The following is a 27,804-nucleotide window of genomic DNA, read 5'->3' as shown; positions in this document are numbered from 1 at the left end:
CCCACTCCCTCTGGGGCCCACACTGCGGCTGCCTTGGCAGAATCAGCCCCCCGCGTGTTGCCTCTACAGAGATGGTAAAAGCCCGATTGGTAGGTGTGGGGCAGAGCCACTCACCAGCTGCTTCAGTAAAAACGGGAGGATGTCCTCCAGAGCCTGGTGGCCGATGGTGGAGTGCAGCTGCTCAAAGGTCTTGGCCGCCGCCTCTCTGACCTCCTCCAGCGGGTCACACAAGGCCTTCCTTGCCGTGGGCACAAGGGACTCAGAGAAATACAGCACCTGCAACGGTACAGGTGTACTGAACCCGACGTGGCAGAGGGAGAGGAAATCAGCAGGGGGGCGGTGAGGACCTCTGGCCCAGCCAGGCCACCGCTGCTCCCTGGGCTTGACTTTTTTTTTTTTAACTTAGATGGTTTCTGTGGAAATGCACAAGTATGAAAAAGCAGAGAGGCTGTGTAATCTACTCCCAAGGAGCCTTCACCAGACTTAATAATTAATAGCCTGATTTTTTCCGGCAAGTTCTCCAAATACTCTGGTCTCCTACAGGAACTTCAAACTCCTTCTCATGTCAAGGACCCTAGTGATGTGGCCTCCACTCCCCAGACTCTTTTGCTCATCTTCATAGGAAACTCCGAGTCCTTCTTCAAGTCTCAACTCAAATACTTGCTCCCTGGGACTTCCCTGGTGGCACAGTGGTTAAGAATCCACCTGCCAATGCAGGGGACACGGGTTTGAGCCCTGGTCCAGGAAGATCCCACATGCCGCAGAGCAGCTAAGCCCACGTGCCACAACTACTGAGCCTGCGCTCTAGAGCCCACGAGCCACAACTGCTGAGCCAGCATGCCACAACTACTGAAGCCCGCATGCCTAGAGCCTGTGCTCCACAACAAGAGAAGCTTCTTACTGCAGTGAGAAGCCTGCACACCGCAACGAAGAGTAGCCCCCACTCGACGCAACTAGAGAAAGCCCTGGCTCAGCAACAAAGAACCAGCACAATCATAAATAAATAAATAAATAAAAATAAAATAAAAATTGAAATTGAAAAAACCTTGCTTCCTTATGAAGTCTTTGCGTCTGCAACGGGGCCAATGACAGCTCTGTTTCCTCTGCAAGCAATTCCACCAAAGCAACGCCCCCTATGAATCTAAGGACTGAATATGAATATGGCCACCAGCAAGGCCTCAGCCTTTGGGGCACTTACTATTTAATGAATCACAGCTCTTTTGGTGACAGAATTTACCTTTATTCTTTGAAAAATGCAAATATAAAACCCCAAATGTAATACGTATACTGACACACACGGAGGAAAAGAATCCTGTAAATCAGACGAGGCTTTTCAGGCTGAGCAATTGGCTACGTGCTCGAATTTCTGACCCGCCACCCATTCATTGCTTTGGTGCTTTCATCCCAATCGAGAGCTCTATGCCTACTCTCAACCTACTCCCCACGTTGGGGAGGATCAATGTTTGGAGGATCAATTACCGTAGAAAAGTAGGGTCAGTGAAAAGGACTCCAACCCTCTTGAATGTAGCTGCTATGGAAACAGTCTCATTGCTGGAGACAATGCGTTTCCACCCACTGGGTACTCACTCTCATCTACTCCGCTCCCTCTGAGAACGAGCACACCCTCCTGCTCTCCGCCGCCCTCCACCACTCACACACGCGCACCTCCTTTCTCCGCTAAGTGCACCACACGTGTTAACTGAACTGATGTAGTGACACAAAAGGATTACTCTGGAGCAACCTCAGGAGTGGTGAGGGAAAGACTATCTCCAATCTCCAAAAGCTACTCCAGGCCTCTAAATCGCTTAGGTCTTATAGCCTGTAAAACTGATGGGAAAGCTGAGAGGGAAATTCCAATGCACTGCGGCCCTGCCGGCACCCCGCTGCCAGCAATGCCCTCTGGAGCGAGGTTCGCATGTCCCTGAGGGTGAAGTGTCGCTAGTGGTGCAGTTTGTCCTGTAACCTCCCTGGCCCTCTGAGTCAGGTGCAGGACCCGCAGGGCCCTGCAGAGATACTCACGGCGTCCCGGCTGGTGGACTTCATGATCTCGCTCAGCCCAATGCACACTCCCTGCCTCTCGTCACTCTTCCGAGACCTCAGGCCTTCCTCAAGGATAGGGATGATCTCAGGTAGGATTTTCTCCCCTAACTTCCGGACGAGATCTCCCAGTGTCCTGGCTGCAATCTGTCGGCAGAGCTCAAGTCAGGACATCGACTCCCTGCAAACCCCAGGGCACCCCATGCACAACTCCAGAATGAGGGCCCTGGAACCTCCCAGACTTTATCTGAGCCAGACTTAACTTTCCCAAACGCTCTTACCCCTGAAGAGCCCCCACGGTGCTTGCAAAACATGACAAAATAAAATGATCTCTCTGCGTCACACACACCTACACAACCTAAAGCAAAAGCTGGCACCTTATATATGACCAAGAAACTCATCATGTGCTGCCCAGTCAAGGGCCGATTTCCCTGGATCAAAAACTGGGGCCTAGAAGTCACTTAACCCTCATGCTCTTGCCCAGGAAAGCGGACCCTGAATTTGGGATAATCACTTTAAGGAAAAAAACTCATCTCCTCTGAGGCCTCATGCAAACCCTTCTTCAGAGCCAAATACACATCTGCTTGCCAGGGATGGGGGTTGGGGGTGGGCCAAAGAGGACTGGCAGAAGCGATCATCAGCCCTGGTGGGCCTCTCCTCCAGCTGCACCGGCCTTCGTTCAGCCCCTGCTGTTGGCCACATTCCCGCCCACCTCATGGCTTGTGCACATCCCATCCTGGTATCTCAAGCACTAGTCCCTTGGTCTGGAACAGTCTTTCATCACCTCCCCACCCATTAATGCTCACTCATCGTTCATCTTCAAGCATCACTTCTTCTGAGAAGGCTTCCCTGACCCCCAGCTGGTTGACCTGTTATAAGCATTAGCAGTGCCACATAGCACTTGCCATAGTTGCATTTTCCATTTGTTTTTGTGATTATTTGATTAACATTCATCTCCTCTACCAGACTGTAGCTCCACGAGGCTGCCTTTCTTCTCCACTATCTCCCCAGGTCTTGGGCCGCTGCTTAGCACATAGTAGATGATAAATATTTGTTGAATAATTAAGTAAATAAATAAATGCTCCCGTGTTAGATAGGGGACCCTAGGGACTCTCCCATCCTCTGCAGGCATCAGAGGCATCAGGGGCTGCTTGGTCAGAAGCAAGGCCTGCGAAACTTACCGTTCTCTTATCTGCACACGTGCTGGCCAGGAAACCCAACAGGAGCCCAAAGAGGGTGGGCAGGATCTCACGCAAGGTGCGGGGGGTATTGGAGACCACAATCTTCCAGACGTGCAGGGATGCTTGCCGCACAACCAGCTGGGTGTCAGAGCGGCCCATGTACAGGCCTGCTAACACCCGGTTCCGCCGATCTACCCCCAGGGCAGTGATGATTGCCTGCAACAGTGGAAAGAAGCAGAGAACATGAGGTGGTGAAGCCTCCACAGTGTGAGTGCCAGGGAGTCTCCCTACCATCAGCAGAGGGAGGAAAATCAAAATAAGGCACACACCTTGTTGGACTGGGCAGTTCCGAAGTTATCATCTTCAGAGGCAGTTTCTGTGGTCATCTTCCCTGTGACTCCTGAGATGTGGAACAGGAGATCCCCAAGGAGCTGAACAGAGCTGAACCTGAGGAGGCCAAGAACAGAGTCACACAGTCACAGGAGGCTGTCTCAGTGCACAACCAAGCCACTGGACAGAAAAGAGAATAGAAGGAAATGTACCCAAAACACTCATGGCAGTTCTCATAGAACAGGAGAGGTCACAGACGATACTCATTTCTTTATAGTCTCCCACATATGTTCCTTCCAAGTTATCTACTAATGCACATTACTTTAATAATAAAAAAGAACATTTTTTAAAAGCAGATACAAAAATTTCTATAATAAAGTTATTAAAAAGAGATAAGAGAGCACAGAGGGAAGTATTAACAAGAAACCAGGAATGTGGATCATCAGAACTACAGACATAAGGAGAGGCCTAGAAGGATAAACTTTTGTTTCTCTTCAAATTAAATTAGATTTATTGTTGTTTTTTTGGCGGTACGCGGGCCTCTCACTGCTGTGGCCTCTCTCGTTGCGGAGCACAGGCTCCGGACGCGCAGGCTCAGCGGCCATGGCTCACGGGCCCAGCCACCCCGCGGCATGTGGGATCTTCCCGGACCGGGGCACAAACCCATGTCCCCTGCATTGGCAGGCGGACTCTCAACCACTACGCCACCAGGGAAGCCCAGATTTATTGTTTTTAATGATTACAGAAATACCATATTGAAATTGAAAATTCAAACAATACAAAAAAAATATAAAGAGAGTGTAAACAATCACCCAGACTCCCAGCACCCAGGCAACCACTCTGACACTCCAGTGACACCCTTGTACACATCACTCTCCCACACATACCATGTGTGAAGTGGGCCTGCACCACATACACCGGGCCACGGCCCGCACCTTTCCATCAACAATAGGTCGAGGAGCTTTCTGTGTCAGCTGACATAGTCCTTATGCCATTCTTTGTAATGGCCAAATCAAAGTTCATGGTGTGGATGTGTGATGACTTTTGTAAACCTACCTTCAGTTTTTCAAATGATAAACAATACCGCAACAAACATCCTTCTAAATACATCTTTAAGCACTTGACTAAATATGTCCTTGCAATAAAATCCTAGAAGTAGAATTTTCAGATTAAAAAGCATTCGCATTTAAAATTTTGACACAAACTGAAGGACTGAATAGAGAAAACTTTTTAGAAGAGAATTAGAATTGAAGACACTGCTATGGGATACTGGAGTTACAAAATGTTTAAAAGTGAGGGTCTGGAAAAATTGAGAGTTTTTCGCAGCATTTTGCTTTTCATTTCTCAGTTCCCCAAACACAGAACTATGGCCACTGGCTCTTTCCGCCTGAGTTCTCACCTTATTCTCCAGAGGTCGTCAAAGAGGCCTTGCTCCAGCTGGGGCAGCAGCAGGGCTATGGCCGTCTCGGCGTACATGGAGATGACCCGCTGGCCCGCACGCAGAGCGGTATCACGCACAAACTCGTTCTCATCAGCAAGAGCCTGTGCACACAGAGGGTGGGTCAGCCAGAACTGCCTCCCCCTAGGCACCCAAACCTAAGAGGAAATGGGACTCCCTGAAGAGCAGGATGAGGACTCCTGCCACCCAGCCCCAATTGGCGGGGAGCCCTAGCTCTCTGGGAGAGCGCATGTGTCCTGCCCTCCTCAGTAATTCTATCCTCAGCATTGTCGCTGGTGCCTACTTTGAGGATACAGGGGATGATGGGTCCCACATAAGGAGTGAACTTGTCCCCGAAGGTGATGGGCAGGTAGTTGAACATCATGATATAGCCATCTCGGACGTGGGGTGCAATGTCCACTTTGCTGGCTGTAGCCACAATTTCTGGCATCAGCTTCTCCAACTTCTCCACCCCCAAGCCAGCCATGACCTCGGCCAACCCTGCAAGAAAAGGACAGAATGAGCCCATCAGAGCTAAGGGTCCCCAGAGGGCACTGCTGGTCTGACCCCTGGGCCCGCCCTGCCTCACCCTGAGCAGCGCCTGAGCGATCCACAGAGCTCTGCTCATAGGTCAGTGTCTCCATCAGCCACGGCAGCAAGTCCTCAAAGCATGACTCCCCCATGCCCTTCACCATGGCTCCAAGAGCCTTTGCAGACACCGTCCGCACCTGTCAGGTAACCAAGAGCAGGGATGGTGAGGAGATGTGGCTCAAGACCAGGTGACCATGCAGGAGCAAGGTGGGGTGCCCTAGGGTCTCCTTCCCTTTACCAGACAGATGCAAATGCAGCTTATAGGGAATTCTTAGGAATCAATTTTCTGGGACTGGGCTAAAATAACGAGCTCCTGCCCCCTCTCCTCCCAGACTCACCTCAGGTACAGGGTCCAAAAGAGAAGCTTTCAGACCAGGCGTCACGCTTGGCAGGTAAGGAGCCAAGTCCTGCAATAACAGAAGAGGTGGCTCAGGGGAGGCCCAATTCCGGCTTTCTCCAGCCCTGCTTCACAGTGGACCCTGACCACACCATTCTGTTGACTAGGAGCGCTCACAGGGGTGCTTGTCACTGGCAAAGAACCCCCATCACTCCCACCGGTTCCTTGAAGGCCCATGTGATTGCTCAGGGAAACCTACAAGGGACCCCAGGCCCATCCTCAAGAGGTCGAGTGAGCCCCCAGATGCAGTTCAATGCTCTTCCTCCTCCTGGGACCAAGGGCTGCCCAGACTCGGGAATCTAGGAAATTCTTTTGGCACTCCTTTCAGAATTGCATTATCATCTTTTCACTCTCTTCACCTTAAAAGGTTTATGTCTCTTGATACGGCATTCAGCTTTCAGAAACAGTTTTAAATATAGAAAATGCCTTATGTTCACTGCAGCATCATTTAAAATAGCAAAAAACCTTGGACACTGTATGACCAACAATAGAATTATATAAGTTATGATATATAAACTCGTTGGAATATTACATAACTATTAAAAACTCAGTTTTATGAATAACTTGCTATAACTTACAAATACATTTATGTTTGGAAATTTTTTTTTTTTTTTTTTTTTTTTTTGCGGTACGCGGGCCTCTCACTGTTGTGGCCTCTCCCATTGCGGAGCACAGGCTCCGGATGCGCAGGCTCAGCGGCCATGGTTCACGGGCCCACCCGCGCCGCGGCATGTGGGATCTTCCCGGACCGGGGCACGAACCCGTGTCCCCTGCATCGGCAGGTGGACTCTCAACCACTGCGCCACCAGGGAAGCCCGGAAATATCATTTTTTTACATGTAATTTTAAAACATTAACAATAATTATTTTAGCTTTTGGAGGGCTATGGATAAAATTTTTTGGTTTTCCAACTATCCCAAATTTCCTAGGATTGACTAACTTTCCCACTTTATCTCTTGTGCCCATAGCCTCAGCAAGCAAAGCAGAGCTGTGGTAGTGAGATCACACATCCAAGCCCCTAGGAGCAAGTAAACAAACAAAGTCAATCTCCCAAACTAGGCTAATTTCCTCTGAGAGGCTTACAGAAGCAAATGCTTTCAACAAGAAAACACCGCAAGCAGTCAAAGCAGCAGCCGGTTTCCCAACACTCCTGAAAGGTCGTCAAAAGCAAGGCTGGACCTTTCCTCCCTGTCAATCTATAAAAGGAGCCCAGTGGGACAGGCCTCACCTGGGGTCTGAGCTAGTAAGGACTTGTATCGCTATGTTCTGGAAGATGCCCAGAGAGCCTAGATTTCTACCCTCCACCCCCAAATGGTCCATTTCTCCCCACAAATATAATCAGGGGCCAAATGCTCATAGCTCTCCTGTGTCTACTGTCAGTAGGGACTCTGTGCCCTAAACCAGCATCCATTAGTCTGTCCTGTACGAGCCCCAGATAGGCTGATACCTTCTGGTCTGTCAGGGAGTACATGTTGCCAATGATCTGGGCTGCCATCTTCCGTGTGTCCGTGGAACGGTCCTGGAAGGCTCTCTGGACAATGGGCATGATGAGGGCCAGGGACGGGGCATCAATGAAGTGGACAAACTTGGTATCCAGCAAGGTCTGCAAGCACTTCTGGGTCTTCCGAGAGGGGTCCGTCAGGGCATCCAGCAGGACTGGGGCAATGGCTGCATGTCCAAACAAGAGAGAGGCTGCTTTGTACAAGTCTATGGTGTGGCAAATCTGCTGGATCCCCAGCACTAGAGGGAGCCAAAAGAGAAGGGAGTCCAAGGTCACCCCTCCCTAGAGCCCCGCGAATCGCCAACTGAGGAAGCCAGCCTGTCTGCAAAGAGCAATTCTATTCTTGCTCCCCAAGAGGAAGCGGTGTGGGGACGGCAGCCATCACCCCTTTGCACTGCACAGTTGTGGTCCGGTGGGGCACCTGTGGGCTAGCTTCAATGGCACTGAGCTGCAGCCTCAGTGCTGGGCCTCCGTGGGAGAGCTACTTGGACAACATGGATCTTATTCTGGAAGCAGCAACCCAAAGTGGTTTTGTGAAAAAACTGTTTGGAGACACCAAAGGCCCCTGAACCAGTGGTGGGAGTGAAGCACACAATACTCAGAGCAGCTAAGCCCAGGTACAACAAGCTCTCAAAAGTTCAGCACCATCAGCCCAGCAGTAGGAATTCCAAGAGGAATACCTGGCTTATCTTTTCCACAAACCCAGGGAATTCAACAACTACAAAGACACATGCTGGTCAAGACTTTTAAGGGAAGTCCCTGGCGGTCCAGTGGTTAGGACTTGGTGCTTTCACTGCCAGGACCCATGTTCAATCCCTGGTCAGGCGACTAAGATCACGCAAGCCAAGCACGCAGACCAAAAAAAACAACAACAGAAAACAACAACAACAAAAAACTAATAACCCAGTTAAAAAATGGGCAAAGGATTTGAACAGTTTTCCAAAGAAGATATGCAAATGAAAAATAAGCACATGAAAACATGTTCCACATCATTAGTCATTAGGGAAATGCAAATCAAAACCACAATGAAATGCCACTTCACACCCACGAGGATGACTGTAACCAAAAAGACAGACAATAACAGAGGTGGCAACTGGAACTCGCATACACTGCTGCCGGGAATGTCAAATGGTACAGCCGCGTGGGGTAACAGTCTAGCACTTCCTCAAAAAGGTAAACAGTTACCACATGACCCAGCGATTCCATTCCTAGGTATCTAACCAAGAGAACTGAAATCATGCCTACAGGGAAAAAAAAAAAAACCTTGGATACAGACGTTCATAGCAATATTAACAGCCAAAAAGTGGAAACGACCCAAACATCTACCAATTGATGAATGGATAAACAAAATGTGGTATACTCATTCACTGGAATACATTATTGGGCCATAAAAGGAAAGAAGTACTGATACATGCTACAGTGTGGATGAACCTTGAAAACATAATGCTAAATGCAAGAAGCTAGACATAAAAGGCCACACACTGTATGATGCCATTTACGTGAAGTGTCCAGAATAGGCAAACTCAGAGACAGAAAATAGATTAGTGGTTGTCAGGGGCTAGAGGTAGGAGGGGCAATGAGGAGTGAATGCTAATGGGTGGGTGTGGGGTTCCTTTCTGAGATGATGAAAATGCCCCGGAACTAAACAGCAGTGATACTTACATAATTTTGTGAAAATGCTAAAAACCACTAAGTTGTACATTTTTGAGAAGTGAATTTTACATTATACAAACTAGTCAATTAAAAAAAAAAAAGGCCCCAGGCTGGATTCTGAAAATGAAGGCATTCATTTGACAGAGATGAGACTATTCTGGGCCTTAGAAATCCCCAGGGGTGTTGGACATTGTAAACAACAACAAAATCCACATCTACTTATTCATCCCTTAAAAAACAAAAACAAAAACCCATCATTTTCTGAATGAAAACAAGTCTGGAAATACTCAGGCTGAAAGGCACTGAATGGGTACCGATGTTCTATGCTGAAGCTTAAAAATTAACAAGTACAGTACTGGTCAAGGTAGCTGGCTGGGGTTTGTTTCTAGAAATCAATCTTTCCCTAATTACTCAAGAAATAACCACACTAAAAAGTAAGCTCCCTAACCTTCCCTCTATCACAGGCCTCCTGGAATGAGAGAGAACAGAAAAGTTCCCCAAAACCTAACACTTTGGATGATGCAGATGTGGTCCAGAGCTTGTCATTTATCTGTTGACCTCAAGGCTCCCTTAGAGTCAAGCTATTTCTGGGCCAACAACTCAGTTTCCCTACCTGAGCAGTCAATGACTGCTCCAGACCAACAGGAAAACAGACCACTTCCAAACTACTTTCCACTTATTATCGTAGGAAAAGGGCTCCCCCAAATTTAGAGGTTACCTCAATGTGAACATATCTGTCCTCAGAGGGCCTAAGCTGAATGGGTGCATGTTCCCTGCAGTGTCCAGGGATAGGAGGAGGAACCGGGGCCAGTGCCCTCGTGGGAGAGGCGTACCCAGGATCTCCGGGTTCCTGATGACGGAGCCAATTTGCCTGAGCGCCTGCTGTCCGGCCTTCTGCACTTTGACGTGGGAGTCGGTGAGCACCTCCGTGAGCTTGGGCACGATGTTGGGTAGGCAGGACGACAGCTGCTTAGGAGCACAGTACGCCATCGCCCCAAGCAATTCCACCGACCCTGCAGACGGCAGACACACGCCCAGCATGAAATCACTGAGCACAGGTTGGCAAGTCGCCTGGGCTGGCTGCCCGGGCAAGGGACACACGGCCTGCTCCTCTGCAGACTGCTCCAGCAGTCCCGGGAAGAGGGCACAGGGCCGGGCTCCAGCCAAGCGAGCAAAATGCTCCTGAGGCCTGCTGAGCCTGGGCGAGAGGCTGGGCAGTATTGGGGAGAGTGGCCAGACCTGGCTTAGAGCTGACAGTGATCCAAGGTCAATTCACTGAATTTCTCTGGCCTCAGTCTCCTCATCCACAAATGAGGAGACTGATTAAGATTGTGATTTTTCAAGATGTAGGGGGAAGCCTGAAGGACTGAGGAGGAAGCCCCGATGCTGACCCTCCCCAAACCTGAGCAACTCTGTTTTACAAATTAGGATTCCAAATAAGATTACATTTTTTAAAAAGGGGTTTCGGGACTTCCCTGGTGGCGCAGTGGTTAAGTATCTGCCTGCCAACGCAGGGGACACGGGTTCAACCCCTGGTCCGGGAAGGTCCCACATGCCGCAGAGCAACTAAGCCCGCCCCGTGTGCCATGACTACTGAGCCTGCGCTCTAGAGCCCGCGAGCCACAACTACTGAGCCCGCGTGCCACAACTACTGAAGCCCACGCACCTAGAGCCCGTGCTCCACAACAAGAGAAGCCACCGCGTGAGAAGCCCACGCACTGCAATGAAGAATAGCCCCCGCTTGCCGCAACTAGAGAAAGCCCGAGCGCAGCAACAAAGACCCAACACCACCAAAAATAAAATAAAAATTGATTCTTTAAAAAAAAAAAAAAAAGGCGGTTTAATGGGGTGGGGGGAAAGGCTTTAAAATCACAGACCTAGCCACAAACAAGCCTTAAAGCTCTGCGATTTCCTGACTTAGGTCTGTGGCTCCTGTGAGAGGCCTGTTCTTTGCAAGAAAGCAACAAACTAATAAAGGAATGAGCTGCCTAACCAGAGTCTTGGCCTCATCCCTGGGCTGGGGAGCACACACAGCACAAGAGCTGTGGCTCTGGACCCCTGTAAGGGCAGTTTTCAGAACAGGAAGTTGAGGGAGGGAGGGAGCGGCCTTACCGGCTTTGGTCCTCCAGGATTCCTCCTCCAGGGCAGCCAATAAGGAGGGGAGCACCAGCTTCACCCCATGAGCACTCAGGTTGCTCATCACAGCCTTGGCACAGTCATCTGCAGCCTCAAGGGAGGAGAAAAGATGTTCAGGGGCCTCCTCGGCTATGCAAGGGTCAAGGCCTGATGCTGGACCGAGGGTTCTCCTGGTGACCAACGCTCACTGGGGGGGTCTACTGCGTCAGACCCTGTGCCCAGGCCCGCAGAGACAGCTGAGCAAGAGAAACATGGTTTCTCACCTCACAGGGCTTCAGTACTTCACTGGGAACCGGAGGAGTCCGTACCAGTAACCAGTGTCCAAGATGCGGGCAGAGGGCTTGCCAGCAGCAGGGGCCTCGAACCACTGCCAGCCATTCCCAAGTGCAGCCTCAGGACTTACCTCACGCACGTACTGGTTCCCATCCCCGAAGCACAGCAGCAAATGGGGCAGCACATGAACCACATACGGCTCGAAGAGCTTCCCCAGCATGGTGCAGAGCATCTCGAAGGCAAAGAGCGCTCCTGGGGGAGAAGGCAGGACGGCTGGGAACAGGATGTCCTCTCGGGGCAGCCACAGGACAAGCTCCCCACCACCTCCTCACCCTCTGGAAACACTCAGGGCAGCTGTGGGACTAAAGTGGCTGCCCCGTGAGGGAGCAGCCCCTCTGCCTCCCCTGAGCAGAAAGGAGGTGAGAACAGGGAGCACTAACAGCTAGAATGGCAAGTCTCTCTCAGCTGAGGGTGTTGCTGAGTTAGAAAAAAGGGAAGTCCGGGCCGCATCAGCAAGGATGGGATGGAATGGCTCACAGACAGCTGCCCCCCCTGCAGCACACACACAAACGCCAGCCTTCAGCAGGAGAGGAAAAGCCAGATTCCCTCCTCTGGCAGCCATGGGGACTGACCTCCCACGCTGGGCGGCACCGAGCTTGGAGACACTCACCCTCTCGGCGGCGGAAGTTCTTCTTGTCCTGGATGGCATCAGTCAGCGCAGCCATCATCTCCTGCTGCTTCAGCGACAGGATGCCCAGGCCCTTTACCAGGCCCGCCAGCCCGTAAGCAGCCCCTTTGCGCTCAGCGTACTTGTCTGACTCCAGCAGCTGCTGCATCAGCCTCTGGATCATCCCTCCAGCGTCCTCCTTGATGGCGGGGACGAGTGGCGGCAAGCAGCTGGCCACGGATTCCTGGACCTGGGGGAGGGGCCCACCGCGTCAGTGCTGCAGCTCAACCACAGCCAGGCCCTGGCAGCCGATGCAGTCTTCCGCAGCACCTCACCCCTAGACGTCCCCCAGCCCCATCTCAGCCACCGCCTGTCAGACCACACAGAGCATCGGAAAGGCAGATGGTGGTACAAGCTCATGCCTGACCTGCATTCCGTCAGGGTGCACGCTACATCTGTTAGCCAGGAGAGCATCAGCCATTACGGTGCTATTTCTCGTCTGAAGAGAGAACCTAGGCCTGGGCAGGTGGGGTAAAACCTCAGGAAGATTAAACCCACTCACAGAGGAAGATCCAGAGAGAAGCATGCTACTGTGCCTCCTTAAAAACAACCCAAGTCTCTCAGTTTTCAAATTTGTCAGTCAGGGAAATGGGGCTGGGCCTTACAGGGCCAGGTCCAAATCAAGCAGTCCCAAAAGATGCTGTCAATCGTCTTCCAGCCACAGCTCATGAAGCCCAACCAGGGCAGCGAGGCAGTCTGCAGCCAGGGGCCTGGGCAGGAAGCTTGGGAGGCCAGGTACTCTGACAGACTATTTGACCACAATTCAGTAAACCTGTGGTTTTCAACTGTGCCTTTGAGGAGGACACTCTGGGTTGTCCGAAATGCAAAGAACAGAAAATACATGTAAATGTGTTTTTTAAATAAGAGAAAAAAAAAATCCTTTGCACTGTGGCTTGGAGGCTGCATCACAAGGCCCCCAAAACATATAACTAATACAGGGAGAGGATCGGGAAAAGGCTAACACAAGAACGATTCTTTTTTTTTTTTAAACCTCTGTATCCCCAGGGACAGGTTTACTCTAAATGCAAAAAATGACTCTTAGAAAATGAGTAGAAAAAAATGAAAACATCTAAGAGGTCTACTAGAACAAAGTAACAAACTAACTCCCCCTCCAGAGGTGAGTATTCCTGACTATAAACCAGGCTGTCCCGAGACAAGATGACTCCTCGCAGAGAACTGGGCCTTCTGCACCCTGATACCCGACTCTGTCCCTAGCGTCCCACTGCCCACCCACAGTTGGGGCCCCAGGCCAGGGGGCAGGTACCTGTTGGGAGGGGGTGGAGAGAGCGGCGATGAGCTTGGCGACAATAGGCTTCACTTTGGGGTCGCTCTTTTCCAGGTGCTTGGCTAGAGAGCCCATCAGGACCACCACGCTCTGCCGCACAGCGTCATAGCTGGCATCATTGGGTGCGTTCTTCAGGAACTCCTCAAACACCGGCAGCAGCGAGTTGACGTTCTCCTGGAAAGCCAAGAGCTCCTGGAGCCTCACATCAGCCCATAGGCTGTGCCTGGGGATGACGGTCTCTGCCCCAGGACCAAGCCCAAGTCTGGCTCTGGGACAGGCATCCTAACAAGCTAGCCAGCAGTGCCAGCGGGTTTCCCAGTTTTCTGGCAGGACTGCAGCAGACTTACAAGAATTTAACACCCTTTTGGGGGAGTCTTTATGACTCAAAAGAAATACAAATGGAATTTTCCACGGGGGCTAGTGCCCTGCCAGGATTTCGAGCACTCAGCATCCCTATGGCACCACTGCTCAGCCCACCTTGGCCCAGCCTTCTCCCCACCTCCTCAGCTAGCTGAAATCTTTTACCTTCCCATGCGTGTTGAGCGTCTCAAGGGCTGCATCTAACATGCACTTCCGGACATCTGGGTTTCGGTCGTTGAGGGCATCAGGGACAAAAAATTGAAAGAGTGGCTTCACCTGAGAACTGTCCAAACACTGGGAGAGCTTGTTCAGGGCCAAAGCCAAGCCACACCTAGGAAAGAAGGGGGAGCATGTCAGGGGGGCAAGGGCAAGCCAGAGGCCTCCTCCCCTGCTGGTGGCACCTATCCCAGTATGTCACTAGGAGAGTGAGCCTGCCAACAGCAAACACTGCTTCAGGGGCAGAGCACAACACAGAGCCCAATGCCCTGTGCTTACCCACTGCTGTGCCCACTGGTGTGGCAACAGCCCACTTGTAAAACAGAGACCTCCTATCTGTCCAGAGTTTACCTCCTACAGGGTGACCTTGGGGAGGGGACCAGCTCTGCCTCTGTTTCCCCATGTGTGAGTGCATCACCTACCCCTCTCCCTCCAGGGGAGGAGGAAAGGGAGGGGAAGGAACCAGATGTGAAGGCATTCAGAAGTGGACATACTCTACAAAGGCTAAGTACTATTATTCTTTCAGCTACAGCAGTAAGGAGGGGCCCAGGGACCTCTACAGAAACAGTCCCTCGGAGGAAAGGAGAAACATGTCGTCTAGCTAGCCAGGAAGAGCCAGAACTTGAACTCAGGTCTCTGACTCAGAGGGAGGTCTTGCTGTTTCCCTCTGCTGATCCATTATCCCATGCTGCCTCTTCACAGCACCCAGCCCAGCCAACCCGCCACACCTCAGAAAGCACTGAGTGGTACAAGGCTGAAGCAACTGTTATACCTGGCTTCCCACTGATCTGGAGGAGATTCTGAGATAACTCGTCCCAAAGCATCCAGCACCGGGGGCGGCCGCTGCAACAGACAGGTTGATCAATGCACTGCAGTGCTCTCTCCAATAAAGCCAACGACCCAGGTGAGACGGGAGATTAGGCACAAGCCACCCTGAGCCACAGTATGGCTCCTGTTTGGAGCAGGTGGGAGGTTGAAAATGGTCCAACCCACCCTTACACACCCAGACTGCATCGCGGTGCACAGACGACTCACATAGAGCTTCTCCTGGTAAATCTCCATAAGCCTGCCCATAACCTCCGCCGCCTGCCGCTGGTAACGCGCCACTGCTTGGGAGAGGGCTTCGGCCCCGGCCTGCCTCACAGCTGCCTCGTGATAGATGACGTCGTCGATGAGCAAGGAGCAGAGGTCTGGCTGCAGATCTAGGCCCATGGTTGACCAGAGCCTGTAGCAGACCAAAGGCGGAGCTGGTCAGACAAGGATCTGCAGCACGGGCTCTGCCAAACCCGACCACCCGATCCTTTTTCCCTCTGTAGGCTGAGCACGCTGGGTCCAGTTATTTCATGAGGGGAAAGAGAACAGAGCAGGAAAACCAGCCTTCCAACGGCTCTCACCTCTCTGCCAGCTTCCGGATCTCCTCCTCCTTGTCAAACTTGACCACCCAGAGCCTCCGCAGAAGGTTCAGGCCATTCTTCTCATCAGTATCAGGCGCTGGCAATACCATGTGGAGTTCCAACAGCCCCTGAGAGGGGGTGGGACCACACCGTGTGAGGCATGACCTTTGGGAAGAGCCTCTGACCTGCCTCCCACCACCTTGCCTCCCGCTAGGGCTGAACCGTCCAAGACGTAGCCACTAGCCGCACGTGGGTCTCCACAGTGAAATCATTTAAAACGAACTCTAACTTTTTCAGCTGCACCAGCCACATTTCAAGTGCTCAACAGCCATATGCTGGCTGGTGGCTACCACACTGGACAGCACAGATGTATATTTCCAGCCCTGCAGAACATTCCACTGGACAGCACTGGTTAGGGAATGCCATGAGTCAGTTCAGCTCATTAGCTGCTCTTCAAAGAGCTTTTCTTTCATGAAATGATGGCATATAGCGGTAGAATCTTTTCTAACATAAAATTTAAAAATTTAACTCTAAACACGCAAGTCAGACAAAACCTCAGAAAAAGGACATTCCCTTTGTTTTAGGAACTATCTGCCACATTGCCATTGTTTTTCACATTTTTACCAAGGACCAGTGCAAACTCTGTCACAGAGCAATAGCAGGAGCCTGCAGTCTGGCATCTGGGAATCAATGTCTCATATTCCAAGGGGATCCTTTAGCTTTGGGTCCCAAAGCACCCAAAGAGTGCACCCAAAGAGAAAGCAAGTATAAGGTAGTAGGTTGAAGAAATGAACCAATCCTGTGAGTTATATCTGTCTATAAAAGTACCAAGATCCACATTCCGTTTTAGAAATTAGGTGAAGTCTTCCGAGGTGAAGAAAAAAATAGGCAGTGATACATGACAACTGCTTAGCTGTTCCAATTCCTAGAATGACCCCAAACCACACTCTGTGACCTCTTCTCTTTGCCTCCAGGACATGCTGGTGCATATGTGCGGCATCTCCCATCAGGGCAGCTCGAACAGGGACGCTGAGGGACAAGGGACGCCAAGGTAGCCCCAAGAGGGAGTGGGCACGCACCCGGAGCGCAGTGTCCCGCACACTAGCACAGGGGGACAGCAAGGCGCAGAGCAGCACGTCCACCTCCTCCTGCTCTGCAAAGGCACAGCCGTCCTCGCCACTGCTGCTGGCACACAGGGTGGTCAGGGCGTCTGAAGCCAGAACCTGAGGAAGACATCCATCTGCTGGGCTCAGTTCCACAAATTTGTTTTCCTACTATGGGGCCAGGCAGGGGAGCCAGGTGATGGGGCTGAGGAGCCCAGGGAGGAATCTGAACTGAGAACGCCCACCCCACAGCCGTACTAGGGCTCAGACCCCAGCGCCAGGCCAAGGCCAGTGGCAGGACCCAAGCAAAACCCCTCACCAGCTGAGAACAGTCAGGCTGGCTCTCAAAAGCAGCCCTTCTGCCCAAGGCCAGAACTGAGGGCTGAGAGAAGAACTAGAACCTGAGGTTGGGGTCATGAACTGAGTCACAGCAAAAGCCAACTGGGAACCAGATCACCTGCAGTTGGGGAGAGCCTGTGCCGATCACCCAAGTCAGAAGGCGCAGCATGGCCACACGAGGCAGCAACTCTGGGCCATTCTAAGGGAGAACAGAAGGTAAGTCAGGGTGAAGCTCCAGGGAAGGTCTGTAACCAAGTCCGGTGGCACATGAAGCAGCACCCTCTCACCCACAGGGGAACATTCTGGGTCATACTGCTGACTCCACTGTAGAAACCCTGTCAGGTTTACAACTCAATCCACAGGAGCCAACCCCAGTCAACCAGATCTTCAGGGACTAAAAATAAATAAACTCTTAACCTTGGTTGAAACTCACAGAATATGAAATACAGGTGGCCCATAAACATATGAAGAGATACTGAACTTTACAAGTAAAGTAAAAAAATGTGAAATAAAACATTACACCATTCTTTCACCCATCGTTGGCAAGATTACCACTACGTGAGGTTGTATTAGGATTGGAGAAAAGAAAACACTCAGTGAGGGTATAGCTCAGAACATGTCACAGAACCTAACAATTCCATGCCCAAGAATCTGTCCTATAGAAATGTTCACACAGTGTGCAAGGGACATAAATGTACAAGGGGGCACACCACAGCGATGTTCAAAATATGGAAACGTTAGAAACAACCTTAAAATATCAATCAACAAGTAAAAAGTTAACTAAACCATGGTGAACCCACAGCATAGAACCCCACGCAGCCTGTAAAATTAGATCCATGTGACGTGGATCACATGGATCCGGACACCGGAGGAGACCCACAGAATATCGTCCCATGAAAGAAGCAGTGCAATCCATTTTTGCTTTACTGTGTTTGTGGGTATGAGTTTTGAATGTGCTTAAAAAAAAAAAAGTCCACAAGGGTATAGGCCAAACTGTTAGCAACAGTTACCTCTAGGGAGTGGCATTTCTCTTTTTGCTTCTGTACTGCTGGAATTTTACACATGCATTACTTTGGCAAATTTTTAGAACATAATCTATTAAAAAGAAAACTCCTCAATGAATGAGCTCCAGTCTCACAATCATAAGCAAGTCAAAGGGAGAGAGAGTGATCAGAACTATCTTCTGAGTTAGAAACAAAACAATAAATTAATACAAAATCCTTCAACTTCTTTGGGTCAGAAACTATCAGACACAAGAGACCCATAAGCTTCTGTGAGGTCTTGACAACCACACTGAATAGAACATTTGGGTTCTCCTCACCAATGGTTGCTGCTATAGGTATATGTATATGCTGCACGACCTCCCCCCCAGAATTGTTCATGGGAAGCGTCAGAAGCCCCTGCCTCCCCAACGCCCTCAAGCCGAGAGGGAGCCGAGCTCCCCGGGCCAACCTCGTCCACACGCCCTGGCGGGCTGCTGGGTGAGGCCCTCAGCTGGGCGTGGACGGTGAGGATCTGAAGAATCTGGGCCACGCGCTCCTCCTCCTCCTTGCTGTGGTGGGGCATCTCGGTCAGCACCATCTTCAGAAACGGGAAGACTACGGAGAAGGCTGGCGCGGACAGGGGCGCGGCGTCTGTGAGAGCAAGAAGCAGATGGATCCTGTAGGTTGGGCAGGACCCCGAGCACGGCTGCCTCAGTGTCCATCCTCAGGGCAAGTGGGTGGGGGGAAGGCTGGAGGCCCTGACACCCTGAAGCATGTGGCATGACAAGAGGGATGACAGGCAGTAGCCCAGTTCTAAAGCCAATCCTGCTCCTACCCCAGACACTGCCCAGTTCCACAATGTGAGAGTTAAAACAGACAAGTAGCTTCCAATGGCAAGAACTAAACCCTCAGTGGGGGTCACAGTGACTCAGAATACCAGGGACCAGACTCAAAAATCGTCCATCCCCCCTTTTTCAGATGAGGAAATCAAGGCCAGGGAGGGAAGAGACTCACTGGAGGCTACAGCCTCAGGAAGCCCCGGGGTACGGGGCGCCATAGCTCGTGCAATCCCTGCACGGTTCACACCGCCTCATGCCCTTTGTCCGTCCTGTCCCTTACCTGGTTCTCCCTTGCCTGCCCTGCTGGTGATGGTGTGACTGTGCAGCAGGGTCACCGCCCTCTTCACGGCCACCGACAGCTCTTCCTGGCACCATGACTTATCCAGGGCACACTCTGGCTTCAGCAGGCGCAGAGTCACGTGGCTCACCAAAGTTCCTGTGTCCAAGAGAAGGGACCCAGCAGGGGATGACCCTCGCAAAGACACAGAATCTGGCCCAGGTGCAAACCAGGGACCCAGGGCAGAGATGCCATGTCCCTCTGACTTAATAGTAATCAATTCTGCTCTGCCTAAGTATCCTCAACCTAATTTCTCATTTCATCTCTAGGACAGTGCCAAAGGGTAGGCAGGCCGGCAAGGAGATACCCTTCTGACACTAAGGAATTAAAAGTGCGCTGAGAGGAGGCATAAGCCACCCAAGGGTTATTCAGTTGGGAGTTATTCAGTTCTATCCATGTGGTCCTCCCACCTTCCATGCAACAGCACAGCCAGCCAGGTAATACTTCCGGCAGGTTCTATGTGTACTGCCTGACTCCAGCCTCACCCTGAAGGGAACATACCCCTCAGGCTCAAGGTATGTTCACCCTCAAGGTCATTAAACAACCCATAAAGCGAGGCCTCCACAATTCCCAGCCACCCCACTTGGTCTTTGTTTCTCCACAGCCAACAGAAAGCTAAAGGCCACAGAGACCTCTGGTCATCCACATGTGGCTGCTCAGGAGCTCTGGGCTACACAGACAGGCCACGTGGCACCAAACCATCCCACTGCCACTGAATTTCAAACTGCTACAGGGCTTCCCTGGTGGCGCAGTGGTTAAAAATCCTCCTGCCAATGCAGGGGACAGGGGTTCGAGCCCTGGTCTAGGGAGATCCCACATGCCGCGGAGCAAATAAGCCCATGCGCCACAACTACTGAAGCCCACGCGTCTGGAGCCCTTGCTCTGCAACAAGAGAAAACACTACAATGAGAAGCCTGCGCACCGCGAAGAAGAGTAGCCCCCACTTGCCACAACTAGAGAAAGCCCGCGCACAGCAACGAAGACCCAACGCAGCCAAAAATAAATAAATAAATAAGATAAATTTATTAAAAAAAAACACTGCTACAGAAAGATCACCGACTAGCATCTAAAAGTTGGCCCTCAGAATGAAGACTCAGCAGACATAAAACGGGAGAGAGGAGGCGGCACTGTGTGCTCCCAAGGATACTGCTTGAGATGCCTGAGGCTGTATCCATAGGAAAACAAGTCAGTAGCCTAGGTCACTGCGTGCCTCCCCACGAGCACTCGGGGGCATCTCTGTCCACACCCATCCTGCCCCGGGGTCATGCCCACAGCCAGCCAACGAGGACTAACCCAAAGTCTTGAGCCTAGGGGTCATGACACAGGCAGCTAAGGACAGGAAAGGGTTCTTGATCCTGGGAGCAGCGAGGGGAGATTTCAACAAGGGCAGGAAAGAGTCGACCAGGACAGGGATGTACTGGGTCAGGCCGGACGGGTTCTTGGCCAGGATGGTGTCCAGCAGTCCTAGCGCCGCCTCCAGCTCATTGTCCAGCTGTAAGCAGAGTCACCCCAGAAGGCCAGTCAGCGGGCCCCTGCCCCAGGACAGCGAGGAGCAGGCAACCCAACACTCTCGTGGCACAGGCGTGTGGTGGCAGCGACTGCTTACCTCCTGCAGCCGCCTCCGGATCTGCGCCTCCTTGTCCAGCTGGGCCTGCAGCATCTCCTTCTGTTTGCTGGTCAGCTGCACCTCCTCTTTTATGCCTTTCTTCTTCTTTATCTCCTGAAGGGAACAAGCAAAGCAAATCCATCTCCAGGGAAGGGAACTCCCTCCCTCCCACCAAGCAGGGCACGCTCAGCTCCCCAGTCAGCACCAGGACAGCTCTATGTCTGTGACCTGGCCCCCCAACCTGCCATGTGGCCTCCCCTACTCCCACAAGTCCACAGCCACCTGGTTTCTACAGAACAGAGAGAGCAGTAGAGAGGGGATTTCTTGCTGGATTCTCTACTAACAAACACAAGAAGGGCCTTTATACGTTAGAGAAAAGAAAAGTCCCTCCAGGTGCTAAAAAGGGTATTCTGGTAGCCATGCAGCTTCAGCCTCCCCTCCTGCCAGCCCTACAGACACTGTCTTCCAGTATAAGCTAAAGTCCTGCAAAGACCGAGAGCACTCATTCATTTGATAAGTCTTTACTTAGCACCTACATGGTGCCAGGCACTGTTCTAGATGCTGGGGAGACCGTGAGAACAAGACCAAGTCTCAGCTGACAATCTAGTGGGTGCAGGTAGACCACGAACAGGGAAACAGATACATAAACAAGGTGACTTCAGATCATGACCTATGTTATGAAAGGAATAAATATGATGCATGGCAAATGAGAAGAGGCGCGGGGTCTACTCTGGATAGGGTGGGCAGAGGGGTCACCTCTCCGCGAAGGGGATATGTGGGCAGAGACGTGAAAGACAAGAAGAACCCAGCCTTGTAAAGACTGAGGGAGGACAAAAAACAAAAAACCGAGGGAGGAGCAAACAAAGGCTCTGAGACAGGAAAGAGCCCTGTGTGCTTTGCTCCTGTCAGAACCAGTTCTGTCACTGCCGAATAGAGCGATAAACCACGATGCCCCAGCGGCTACACTGTGCCAGGCCCTATGCCTACTATCAAGAGGACAGATAGGTCCCGGCCTTCCAGGAGCTGCGGGGACAGGCATGGAATCAAGCAACACCACTTAGCAGAGGAAATACATGAACTACTGCCAGCAGAGAGAAAAATTTGTTTTCCTTGAGTTGGGCATAGAGAAAGCTACCTGAGAAAGGGCAGATAAAGAGTGTGGCAGGAGGACCCAGGATCAGTGGGGAGGTCGGAGGAGTGTGCCATGGGTCAGGATGACCCAAGAGACCCGCCTGAGGCCACCCCGTGTGTGAGGCCTCCATGTACCCACCTCCTTCAGCTCCAGCTCGATGATCTGCTCCTTGAAGGAGTAAGCTTTGTTCTCTCGCTTCATGTTGGCCTTTTTTATGCTGTCCTGCTGGGCACTGAAACACCAGAGCAGGTGATCAGCCAGGTTCAAAACAGCCACCAGGCCCTTCAGCCTCCCACCAGCCATAAAACCCCAGCTAGTTTTTAAGTCATATGCACCAGGAAAGTGCTGGATACTCTACATGCTCTTGTATCCCAGGCCTAAGTACTGTGCCTAGAACACAGCAAGCACTCCTCCAATCAACAGATAGATTGTTTCATTTACTCCTCACAAGACCCTACAAAGGACACATAGTCTCCATCTGACAGGCACTTCTCTGGTGGTCCAGTGGTTAAGAATCCACCTTCCAATGCAGGGGACGCAAATTCAATCCCTGGTTGAGGAACTAAGATCTCACATGCCACGGGGCAACTGAGCCCAAGCACCACAACTACTGAGCCCGCACGCTCTAGAGCCCACGTGCCACAGCTAGAGAGAAGCCCGTGCGCGGCAACCAAGAGGGCGCGTGCCGCAGGGAAAGATCCCGCATGCTGCCACGAAAGATCCCGCGTGCTGCAACTAAGACCCGACGCAGCCAAATAAATTAATTAATTTTTAAAAAAAAGGAAAGAGAAAAAAAAGAAAACTAAGGCTTGGGGCTATTGAGCCCATGAGTGGGGGCTCACCTCTGGATGATGGATTTGTCGTACAGCTCCCCGGCAGGGGTCTGCATAATAGCAAACTCCTCCCGTGTCACCTGGCACAGCGCTGGGTTCTGCACAGAAGCGGTGATCGTGCTGATGAGCTGAGGGAGGACCCGGTCTGGGGACAGGATGGAGAGGGAGCCCATGGCATTCATGGAAGACTGCCAGACGAACACAGACATGGTCAGTGAGCACCACAGCTGGCACTGGAGAGGGGTCCTGCCAGGCCTAAATGCCCCAGGCAATGGCTCCCCTTCTTCTTGCCACTGCCTGCTCTTCCTGAGCACTGCCTACTGGAGTGGACAAGCATAGTGTGTGCCTGCCTTCTCAGCGAGCTGTACCTACCTGGTACTAGCACCCTGATTTGGGGGACACATTCCTCTCCCAATCTCAATCTCCGTGGTTCAGGTGAAGCTGACCCCACCCTCTCCAGAGGTGGGCACGTGACCCAGACCAGGATGGGCCTCAGGATAAGCACAAGACCCAAGTCAGGTCAAGCAGGGCAGTAAGTCCCCATGCCAGCTGAAATGACTGGAAAACGCAAGCTTTTCCCACTGGAGCTGATGGGGGACAAGAAGCCTGGAATAGCTATCCTGCTACTAAAAAGGGGAGACTGAGAATGGAGCCCATACCGTGGAAAGCAAAGATGGGACACAGATGGCTGAGACAGAGAGATGGACAGAGAGCAAGAGATACACCACCTACAAGGTCCTGAAGACACCTGAGTCCCTGTCCAGTCACATCCTGGGTCTTACCAGTTAGATGAGGAAACAAGCAAGTTCCCTCTTGTGTTCAAACTAGTTTGCACTTTCTGCCACATGAAACCCAAGGGTTCAACCCATTTTTCATCACACCTTCACCTGTTTCTCTGAATCTCCCATCTGGACTCTGACCTGAGACCAAAACCAGCTCACACGCCAATTACCTGGTTCAGGGGGCTCTGTGTGGTGATCCTGGGAATGATCTGATCCAGGTGCCTAGTAATGAAGGCTTCCGGATCGATCTTCATCCTGGCAAGAAGTGCTGGCCACAGGCCAGACTGCACAGCCACTGAAGGGAAGGGGAGCTCTTTGAGGCCTTCTGCCCGGCCTGCTCCTACAACACAGTCCCCGCCCCTCCAATACCCGCCCCAGGCACGCACCTAAGGACGGGTGGTGGGAGATGATCAGCATCTCCTGGGCCAGCTGTTCTGTGTTGGTGACATCACCTTCCAGCCCTGGCACCCCAGAGATGATGCACAGAGCCTCCTGCAGGACCCGCGGAGGCACGTAGGCCTTGCCCGCCTCAGTCACCTCCCCAGCATCGGTCACAAGAGCCTCTAAGGGCAGCACCTGTGGGGAGACAACACATGAGCCCCACTGCTCAGAGCCCCGTGCAGGCCTGGCACACAGGAGATGAAGATGCCAGGGAGGCAGCTGCCTCTCATTCATGTTGTTCTCTGGGCTCCCTGCTGGTGTGGATACTGACACCCAGTGCCCGGCACTGGGACCCACAGGTTATGAGATGGGCCTGGAAGGAAGCACCTAAAACAGCCCACAGGGGGAAAGAAGGCAACAGACACTGGTCCAGGGGACCTACCCTGAGACTGCAAGTCTGTCACTGGCCCACATCCCTCAAGCAGGCTTAGGGAAGGAGGGAAGCAGTGAAACAGGGCACAAAGAGCACTGAAACTAGGAGCCGGGTCTTGCGGGTCAACTCCCAGTTCTGCCACCCACTGGCTGGGGGACCCTGAGCAAGTCATTTCAGCTACCGGAACCCTGGACAACTCATACAAAATAAGCATAGTAAGCCTGTCAGCCTTTTAAAGGCATTGTGAAAAACTGAAAGGGACAATGGGTAGAAAACACTTTAAAAATTATAAAGTGCTTTAAAAATGAAGTGTTTTTCGGGCTTCCCTAGTGGCGCAGTGGTTGAGAGTCCGCCTGCCGATGCAGGGGACGCGGGCTCGTGCCCCGGTCCGGGAGGATCCCACATGACGCGGAGCGGCTGGGCCCGTGAGCCATGGCCGCTGGGCCTGCGCATCCGGAGCCTGTGCTCCACAACGGGAGAGGCCACAGCAGTGAGAGGTCCTCATACCGCAAGAAAAAAAAAAAAAAAAAAGAAGTGTTTTTCCATTACTCAAGAATAAAAAGGTTGAGCTACATGTCATAAAACATGGGAAGAAAGAAAAGCATCTGAAAAGGAAAAAGAATTATATGAAACAAGGTGTTACCCAAACTCCAGGGCAGAAGATTCTGGCATCACACAGAGTCTGAGTGAGTGAGAACAGCCCAGGAGCAGTCTAGTTAAAATCCCACAGCATAAGCAGGGTCAGCTAAGGGGGTCTGAGAGCCCCAGTTCTGCAGCCCAGATGCCCTGACCTTGTGAGAACTGAGGACAGTCTTCAGCTCCTCCAGGAGTCCGTAGGCCAGCTTGAAGCCCCCGAGAGCAGAGAGCAGCTTCCGAACCGTCTGCTGGGCCTGCCTGCGCACGTGCCAGGTGCGGCTCAGGAGCACCGCCACCAGAGCCCGGTGGTACTGCCTGCAGCAGAGGGACAGGGCGTCCTGGGGTAAGGCCAGGTGTGGGGCTCTCCACAGCCAGCCTTCCACCCCTCACACACCGCCACGTCTCAGGCTCCTGTCAGGGTTTGTGTCATTTGGCCAAAGGGGAAAAGTAAACGAGCCCCACGTACTGAACTTTGTTGCCTGTGAGTCTGTGCGGATGGTCAAGGAAGAGTCTCTCTGTCAGATGCAGCACGGTACAGAGGGCTGGCGGGGGGGACAGAAACAGCACAAGTGTTTTTAAAATAGAGGACACATCCAGAAAGAACTGGGAAGAGCTGGAAAATGAACACCAAAATGTAAAGGGAAAGTTACAGTTCACTAGAATTTTTTTTAAGTTTTTATTTTATATTGGAGTATAGCTGATTAACAATGTTGTGTTAGTTTCAGGTGTACAGCAAAGTGATTCAGTTATACATATACATGTATCTAATGAATTTTCTTTTTTGCTAACTACACACGTGTATTTTTTTAACATCTTTATTGGAGTATAATTTCTTTACAATGGTGCACTAGTTTCTGCTTTATAACAAAGTGAATCAGCTGTACATATATATATATATCCCCGTATCTCTTCCCTCTTGTGTCTCCTCCCACACTCCCTATCCCACTGCTCTAGGTGGTCACAAAGCACCAAGCTGATCTCCCTGTGCTATGCGGCTGCCTCCCACTAGCTATCTATTTTGGTAGTGTATATTAAGTCCATGCCACTCTCTCACTTTGTCCCAGCTTACCCTTCCCCCTCCCCACTTCCTCAAGTCCATTCTCTACATCTGCGCCTTTATTCTTGTCCTGCCCCTAGGTTCTTCAGAACCTTTTTTTTTTTTTTTTACATTCCATATATATGTGTTAGCATACGGTATTTGTTTTTCTCTGCCTGACTTACTTTACTCCGTATGACAGACTCTAGGTCCATCCACCTCACTACAAATAACTCAATTTCGTTTCTGGTTATGGCTGAGTAACATTCCATTGTATATAATGTGCCACATCTTCTTTATCCACTCATCTGTCGATGGACACTTAGGTTGCTTCCATGTCCTGGCTATTGTAAACAGAGCTGCAATGAACATTGTGGTACATGACTCTTTTTGAATTATGGTTTTCTCAGGGTATATGCCCAGTAGTGGGACTGCTGGGTCGTGTGGTAGTTCTATTTTTAGTTTTTTAAGGAACCTCCATATTGTTCTCCATAGGCACACGTGTATTTTGGAACAAGCAAAAGTATATTCAATATCCTGTGATAAACCATAACAGAATATGAAAAAGAATGTATATATACGTGTAACTGAATCACTTTGCTGTACAGTAGAAATTAACACATTGTAAATCCAACTATACTTCAATAAAATAATTTTTTTTAATTACTATGCAGTTCTAAAAAAGAATGAGAGTGCTCATCATATACTGACGTGAAATTATTTCCAAATCTAGACAGCACAATGCATACAGTAGGAATATTAACACTTGTGTAAAAAAGGCAGAGAACTGATACATAAGGTTATTTATTGGTATAAATATAAAATATCAAAGATACACAAGAAGCTGATAAAATTGGTTCTCCACGGCCAGGGACACTGTGTGGCTAGAGATCAAAGCAAGGGTATAACTTTCAGTGTAGACTCTCTTGGGTCTTTTTTTTTTTTTTGTATTATGTGAATATATCTTCTATTCAAAAATTAGCTAAACATTTATTAAACATCAGGAAGTGACTAACAGTTGTAGCTCATTAAGAGAATGTTGTGATTTGTCAGTCAAAAGGCTTTTCCAATCACCAATTAGCGGCAGATACTTCTAAGGCAACCTAGAATTTTAAACATACGTTTAAAGATCAACTGTTCCTTCTCTGCCAAGATAGAAACCAGTAGTTCTTCTATCTCCTGGTGTGGGTGGAGCCAGCCACACTTCGCCAGAGCTTCTCAGCTGCCTCTCAGTGCACGAAAACCTCTACGACAGCACCAATTACCCAGTCGACTATAATTACACCTAATATCACAGCTCCACAACTATTAGAGTGCTGTCTCCACAAATCTCCCACTTCTCTCCCATTTCCCTAGCCTTCCACATCCCACAGGAGTACATTCATTCCCACAAAAGCTGAGCTGTTGGCCAGATCACTCTGCTCCAGGTTTTTGCTGAGCTGTCTGGTCAAAACAACAGGCAGTCAGGGAAGGATCCTCTCTGAAGACCCACCAGAGACTCAGCCCCAAACTCGACTTCAACTAAGGGGGTAGTGACTCACCATCCTCTGAAGCCATGAGCAGGAATTTGTCAGAAGTGAAAACCTGCTTCTTCTCATCCAAAATTAGCTGCCAGAAACTGCTCAGTTTGGCCTCTGCAAGAAACAAAAGGTCACTCTACCACACAGCCCCCCACATGCCAGGGCTAGTCCCCGCCATGCTGAAGCTGCGGGGGCTGGCTTTGCTGACAGACTCTCCACTGTTGCAGCAGGCAGGAGTTCTCCCTCAGCGGGGGCGGGTCACTCCCAGGCTCACTGTCCTCCGGTTCCGAGAACTAACCGGTTCTTCTGGTGGCATTGCCTATATG

At 51.0% G+C, this 27,804-nt stretch overlaps 1 protein-coding gene across 5 annotated transcripts in view; it reads right to left on the bottom strand.

Moving 5' to 3' along the window:
* Positions 1-27,804, bottom strand: part of GCN1 (GCN1 activator of EIF2AK4) — a 56,735-nt gene that overhangs the window by 9,893 nt on the left and 19,038 nt on the right. For 4 of the 5 annotated variants that reach the window (XM_060121702.1, XM_060121704.1, XM_060121706.1 and 1 more), the window contains exons 16-46: positions 27,500-27,592; positions 25,389-25,464; positions 25,078-25,237; positions 23,859-24,048; positions 23,643-23,767; positions 22,700-22,878; positions 21,996-22,089; positions 20,726-20,839; positions 20,413-20,611; positions 19,063-19,218; positions 18,413-18,594; positions 17,079-17,159; positions 16,598-16,741; positions 15,519-15,646; positions 15,160-15,349; positions 14,897-14,967; positions 14,074-14,239; positions 13,528-13,722; positions 12,207-12,453; positions 11,667-11,788; positions 11,240-11,354; positions 9,961-10,140; positions 7,421-7,641; positions 5,916-5,984; positions 5,576-5,714; positions 5,291-5,487; positions 4,948-5,090; positions 3,548-3,665; positions 3,219-3,434; positions 2,020-2,184; positions 115-276 (exon numbers count right to left, since the gene is read on the bottom strand). In XM_060121702.1, coding sequence (XP_059977685.1) covers positions 115-276; positions 2,020-2,184; positions 3,219-3,434; positions 3,548-3,665; positions 4,948-5,090; positions 5,291-5,487; positions 5,576-5,714; positions 5,916-5,984; positions 7,421-7,641; positions 9,961-10,140; positions 11,240-11,354; positions 11,667-11,788; positions 12,207-12,453; positions 13,528-13,722; positions 14,074-14,239; positions 14,897-14,967; positions 15,160-15,349; positions 15,519-15,646; positions 16,598-16,741; positions 17,079-17,159; positions 18,413-18,594; positions 19,063-19,218; positions 20,413-20,611; positions 20,726-20,839; positions 21,996-22,089; positions 22,700-22,878; positions 23,643-23,767; positions 23,859-24,048; positions 25,078-25,237; positions 25,389-25,464; positions 27,500-27,592 — 4,637 coding nt within the window. The remainder of the gene's footprint in view (positions 1-114; positions 277-2,019; positions 2,185-3,218; positions 3,435-3,547; positions 3,666-4,947; positions 5,091-5,290; positions 5,488-5,575; positions 5,715-5,915; positions 5,985-7,420; positions 7,642-9,960; positions 10,141-11,239; positions 11,355-11,666; positions 11,789-12,206; positions 12,454-13,527; positions 13,723-14,073; positions 14,240-14,896; positions 14,968-15,159; positions 15,350-15,518; positions 15,647-16,597; positions 16,742-17,078; positions 17,160-18,412; positions 18,595-19,062; positions 19,219-20,412; positions 20,612-20,725; positions 20,840-21,995; positions 22,090-22,699; positions 22,879-23,642; positions 23,768-23,858; positions 24,049-25,077; positions 25,238-25,388; positions 25,465-27,499; positions 27,593-27,804) is intronic. The other variant, XM_060121703.1, reaches the window with a different exon arrangement.

The sequence above is a fragment of the Lagenorhynchus albirostris genome, chromosome 14 (assembly GCF_949774975.1).
Source record: "Lagenorhynchus albirostris chromosome 14, mLagAlb1.1, whole genome shotgun sequence".
In the NCBI taxonomy this organism is placed as follows: domain Eukaryota; kingdom Metazoa; phylum Chordata; class Mammalia; order Artiodactyla; family Delphinidae; genus Lagenorhynchus; species Lagenorhynchus albirostris.
The sequence above is the reverse complement of the archived record's forward strand: the minus strand, read 5'-3'. Positions and strand labels throughout refer to the sequence as shown.